This window comes from Harpegnathos saltator, unplaced genomic scaffold (genome assembly GCF_003227715.2).
Source record: "Harpegnathos saltator strain DR-91 unplaced genomic scaffold, Hsal_v8.6 scaffold677, whole genome shotgun sequence".
NCBI lineage: Eukaryota > Metazoa > Arthropoda > Insecta > Hymenoptera > Formicidae > Harpegnathos > Harpegnathos saltator.
In genome coordinates this window covers 736,176-741,881 of record NW_020230512.1, presented here as the reverse complement: position 1 = coordinate 741,881, position 5,706 = coordinate 736,176, and the positions used below count along the sequence as shown (strand labels likewise).

General features: G+C 38.2%; 1 protein-coding gene across 1 annotated transcript; it reads right to left on the bottom strand.

The window, feature by feature from the left end:
• Positions 1-1,413: 1,413 nt before the first annotated feature.
• Positions 1,414-2,219, bottom strand: LOC112589972 (zinc finger protein 271-like). The gene is made up of 3 exons (XM_025305196.1): positions 2,178-2,219; positions 1,826-2,089; positions 1,414-1,734 (listed from the first exon to the last, which is right to left on the bottom strand). The coding sequence occupies exons 1-3, from the start codon at positions 2,217-2,219 to the stop codon at positions 1,414-1,416; spliced, it is 627 nt and encodes a 208-aa protein (XP_025160981.1).
• Positions 2,220-5,706: the final 3,487 nt, after the last annotated feature.

Genomic DNA, 5,706 nt, shown 5'->3' with positions numbered 1-5,706 from the left:
AATTGTCCTCGTGCAATCGTTTATTATGCCTTTCATAGCTTTGCCTGTTATTAGTTGCATAGCTGCAATGGATGCAGTTGAATATCGTTCGACGGCCGTGGTCTTTTATTAAGTGATCTATCAGCTCTTTCTGAAAACGAAACCTTCGGTTGCAGACTGGGCATAGTACAGGTTTTTTTGCGTACTTTTCAACACTGCTCTTTCTGGTGGAATGTTTGCCGCACGGATGACTCTCTGAAGACAGTTTCAGGTCCACAATATTGCTTTTCTCTTGTTCGTTAGAATGCTTATCACGCATGTGTTTCTGCAGACCTGTTCGTGTTTTGTACGCCCATTCACAGCCGGGTTCAGTACACGGGTAGTCGTAATTGTCTTCATGCATTGATTTCCAATGACTATGATAATGATAGTAGAAGTTGGTTTTGTAGTTGCATTGGCTACAATTGAATTTTGCCTGAATTCCATGGACTTCTGCTAGGTGATGCATCAACTTTTGGTTGTCAGAGTGCTCTTGATTACAAACTTGACATTTCCAATCTAATTTGTACTTTTGTTTGTTACTATTTATGCTGGTATATTTGGCGCAGGGTTCACTCTCGCGAGACGGTCCCGGCTCTGAACTATTACTTTCCTTCTGGACATTAGGATAAACGCGTCGTACGTGGTCCTTCAGATTTTTCTGTAAATTATAAACAAAATTGTACTCTTACTAAGAACACATATAATCGTTCTTGCGCTTTCGTATAATGTATAATATTTTTGCAGATACTACATCATTGGTTTCGTAGGCGCGATGTTCACAATGGGGCATTAAACGTTGGTGGACATTCTTGTAGTGATATGTCAATGTTAACGTTCTATAAAACCTCTGGTTGCAACAGTACATTCGTAAGGCATATTGTTTTCACTGCAGCTGTTTCTGCTGGAATGTTTGCCATATGTATCACTCTCCCAAGACGTCCCGGCTCCGCACTATTATCTTCTTCCTGGATGTTTGGATGAACACATTGTACCTGGCTCTCCAGATGCTCCTGCAGGTTATAAAGAAAGTTATAGTCTTACTGAGAACACATATAACCATTGCGTTTTCCTATAATGAATAATATTTTAGCCAGAGTTATTTCATTGTTGGTTTGGTAGTTGCAATATTCAGATTGATGCATTAAATATTTGTGGTCCTGCATTAAGTGATTCGTCGTCACCTCATTAATTTCACGGAACATTTGGTTGCAAACATCATATTCGTGAAGCATGTTTTCAATGCAGCTGTTTGTCTTAGAATGTTTGACGCCCGGGACACTCTCCCAAGACCGGTCCCGGCTCTGCACTATTATTTTCTTCCTGGATGTTAAGATGAACACATTGTACCTGGCTCTTCAGATGCTCCTGCAGATTACAAAGAAAGTTACAGTCTTACTGAGAACACATAAAACCATTGCGTTTTCCTATAATGTATAATATTTTAGCAGTTATTTCATTGTTGGTTTGGTAGTTGCAATATTCAGATTGATGCATTAAATATTTGTGGTCCTTCATTAAGTGATTCGTCGTCACCTCATTAATTTCACGGAACATTTGGTTGCAAACATCATATTCGTGAAGCATGTTTTCAATGCAGCTGTTTGTCTTAGAATGTTTGACGCCCTGGTCATTCTCCAAAGACGGTTCCGGGTCTATAATAATGCTTTCTCCTTGGTTGTTAGAATGATCACGTATGTGGCTCTTCATATCTTCCTGCAGATTATAAAAAGGTTATATCCTTACTGAGAACACATATAACGGTCTTTGCATTTTGGTACAATGTATAATATTTCCGCAGATTTACTTCATCGTTAGTTCCGTATATGCAATGTTCACATTGGTACATTAAACGTCGGTGGGCATTCTTGTAGTGATATATTAATCCATATCTTTTATGAAACCTTTGGTTACACACATCACATTCGTAAGGCCTATTGTTTTCAATGCAACTATTTCTGTTAGAATGTTTGCCGCACTGATCATCCTCCCAAGAAGGCCCCGGCTTCGCACTATTAGTTACCTCCTGGATGTTTGGATGATCACATCGTATGTGGCTCATCAGATGTTTCTGCAGATTGTAAAGAAAATTACGGCTTTATTGAGGGCACATGTAACGTCTTCGTTTTGTACAATGTTTAACACTTTTGCAGATTTACCTCATCGTTGAATTCGTTGTTGCAATGATCGCATTGGTGCATTACACCTTTGTGTTTCTGCGTTAAGTGATTCGTCAACTCATTCTCTCTACAAAACTTTTGGTTGTAATCGTCATATTCGTAAAGTATATTTTTGCGCTCTTGAATGCCGCTGCTTGTGCTGGAATGTATGCCATACGTGTTACTGCTTAAAAATGGTTCCGAGCCTATAATATTACTTTCTTCTTGTTTTTGTGAATGAACACGTATATGGCTTTCCCAGTTTTTTCTGCACATTATAAACAAAGTTACAGTCTTACTATGGACTAGCGACATGTATAATTGTCTTTACGCTTTAGTATAATATACTTTTACAAGATTACCTCATCGTTGGTTTTATTGTTGCCATGGTCCCATACTTTTATCCAACATTCTTTGTCCTCAATGAGGTGCTTTGTGAAATTCATCTGACTGAACCTTTGTCCGCAGGAAATACATTCGTAGGACATATCCACTTTTTAATGCTACTCCCTTTTTTTAACGTTTGCCGCACGGATCGCTCTTCAAAGTTGTTCCGTTTTCTCTCTATCGATTCTCTCCTAATGGAGATTTTGACTTCTAAAACTTGCTCGGCGCAATAATCTGTTTGTATAACTACACCGCTCAACTTTATTTTTCTTCGTGATTCGACTTATTATTAGTACCTTTGAAAGATTTTATGTGCACTTTGTAAGATCGACGAACGACTATTTGAAATTATTAGTAGCTGTGATATTCACAGAATCAAAAGCGAGATATCAGACAAACAGAAAAGGTCGCGTCAGCTACAATCGGCTGCGAAACAGTTTGAACACTTTCTTCAAGAGGGAACATATGAAGTAACCGTCGCGAGTCACCAATCATAAACTTACGCGCGGTGATCGGTTATGATAAGAATTAAACCCTTACACAGTTGTTAAGCAAGTGCTGTCTGAGCGAAGAACGATCCGAAGACAATCTTCGGAAAGAGCTGTTTACGTTGTTCACAAAGGCGGAATATTCAAACGAAATATAACTGTCTTATGTATTGCTACCTTGTATATATTGTGATATGTTTTGATACATACTATATGTCGTTACATATTTTTTATATCGCATATTTTATATACTTATATATATTTATATACTCTTGTATTTTTAATTTTATGTACAGTACCGACCAAAAATATATCACTTTTAGGATGTTTTAGCATAACTTTCTTTGTAGTAAAGAAATTAGATTCATTTTTGCAACAGGTAGCTGGTATCATATATACTTTGTGCGTAATGTATGAGAAAATTTGGCAACATATATTATGATATTCAAAACACTATATTAATTGTCCCAAAATCGTGGATCACCTTTGTTTATATGTTATGGTTATGTATTTTGTCGTTAATTCAGCCCAGCTGTAAACATTAGTTAAGTAGTATCTTAGAAGATGGACGAACGACAATGAAAATTTATCATAGAGAGTCGCAAACAAAGGCATGGAGAAATCTCCCGGCAGTTAGGCTTCTCCAAATCAGCGATGATCAAGTTGCTTAAGAGCGTTTAAAGCTTCAGGAAGGTTTTGTTATAATAAGAAAACACACGGCCAACCTCATTGTACTCTTTCTCTCGGTGATCGTCACATTTTGCATACATTTTGCAACAATCTACATATGAAGGGCCTGGACATTACTAAAGAAATATTGAATCCAGAACAGTCAAATTCATCTGTACATAACATACAGTCTGTAAAGTAAAATAAGATCGTGTACGGCATAAATGGCAGTTGGCTTGAAATATCGTCCTAGTATTTTGTGAACCGATAGATGAAATCTTTGTCGTGAACGCTTTGTCACAAAAGATTGAGTTGGCGTCGAACTCTAACCTAAGAAACACGTTAACCGCCATGAGTGCCGCATACGCATCGCACTACGAGGCTGTGTTCCTTTGTCCCCACCGCAAAGGACTAAAAATTTCATATACAATAGCTGCTAAATACATGGGAAAGACAAAATCGTTCGTCGCTAAGTGTGTTCTGCAATATGAGAAGATCAAAAATGTCGATGATTTGCCAGAACGTGGCTCGATAGGCAAAGTGATGCCGAATATGGAAAAAAAATTGTGCATTTGTTTAAGCGGAACCCGACATTAACATTGCAACAAGGAGCAGCAAAATTAAAACAGAAGGGTATAGAAGTATCACATACAACTATACGAATCCATCTCCTTGCGCATAACCTCAAACATCGAAGCACAATGAAGAAACCACTGTTAGGCGAGAAATGTGTGACGAATAGACTCGCTTGGGCAAAAGAGAATTTGGATCGAGATTGGAACAACGTGATCTTTATGGACGAAGCTTCTGTTTGGGGATATACTGCCATCCGACGCTCCTGGTCAACCTTGACCAATAAATTAATACAACGGACTGTTAAACACCCTTTAAAAGTTCATCTTTGGGGCTGCTTTTTGAAACAGGCTTTTGGAACATTACATCTGTTTACATAGAATTTAAATGCTCCGAAAATGCTTAAAATTTATAAGAAGTGTTTGTTGCCGACTGCTGAACGACGCTTCATAAAAAAAAACGAGGACTGGACCTTACAGGAAGCCAACGACCCAAAACACCGGAGCAAGCTTTGCGCCGAATGGAAAGAGCAGTCTGGCATCGTCACACATGATTGGCCATCGCAGTCGCCACATGCAAATCCCATTGAAAATGTGTGGACATATCTCAAGCACGAGCTTCGAGGAAAAAGAGTGTGCACTTTGAAGCAGTTGACACGACAAAATTCGTCTCATTTGGAGGTCTTTACCGAACGAATACGTAGTCAACTTAGTGGAAAGTATGCCTCAGAGATGCCAGGCAATTACCAAAGCCGGTGGTGACTGGACTCATTATTAATGGTATAGCATTTTTCTTTTCATGGAGTACAACAAATCCATGTACTTAAAAATCATTAAAAATAAATTTTTCTACACATTAACTCGTGCAGGCTCTTACTTTGCAGACTCTATTTCTTTACCTTGTTATAAAAAAAGTTTTATATGTTTCATTTAGCACATAAATAATAAAATATATATCTATGACGTACCTCATATAGCCATCCTTCAATTCTTCCATATGTCTCGTTTTTGTAGTCTACACAGAAAATTATGAACATGTATGTGCACACATTCATGTGTACACACATCACGCACGGGAGAAGAAATACAAACTATTTTGAAAGCTGCGAATGTTAATGTTGAATCTTACTGGCCAAAGCTGTTGCCAAAGTTTTGGAAGGAACCGATGTTAAAGAACTGATTACCGATATTTGATCTGGTGTTGGTGCCGCGCCTGCAGGAGCTGAGCCTCCATCTGCAGTAGCACCTGCCAACAGCCAAAAGCTGCACCAACCAAGGAAGAGAAAAAAAAGAAAGAACCGGAAGAGGAATAAGACGATGACATGGGCTTAGGTTTCGATTAAGCTCAAGGATTGCACTATGTAGATCCATTCCTTTTATATGTATAGTTATACGTATTGTACAATAAATAAA

Bases quoted from the DNA above. Each gene is read 5' to 3' on its own strand.
- LOC112589972 (XM_025305196.1), bottom strand. From the start codon at position 2,219: ATGCACCAATGCGATCATTGCAACAACGAATTCAACGATGAG. The intron at 2,090-2,177 runs GTAAATCTGCAA...TACAATCTGCAG, and splicing joins ACAACGAATTCAACGATGAG to AAACATCTGATGAGCCACAT. The intron at 1,735-1,825 runs GTAAATCTGCGG...TATAATCTGCAG, and splicing joins TATACGGAACTAACGATGAA to GAAGATATGAAGAGCCACAT.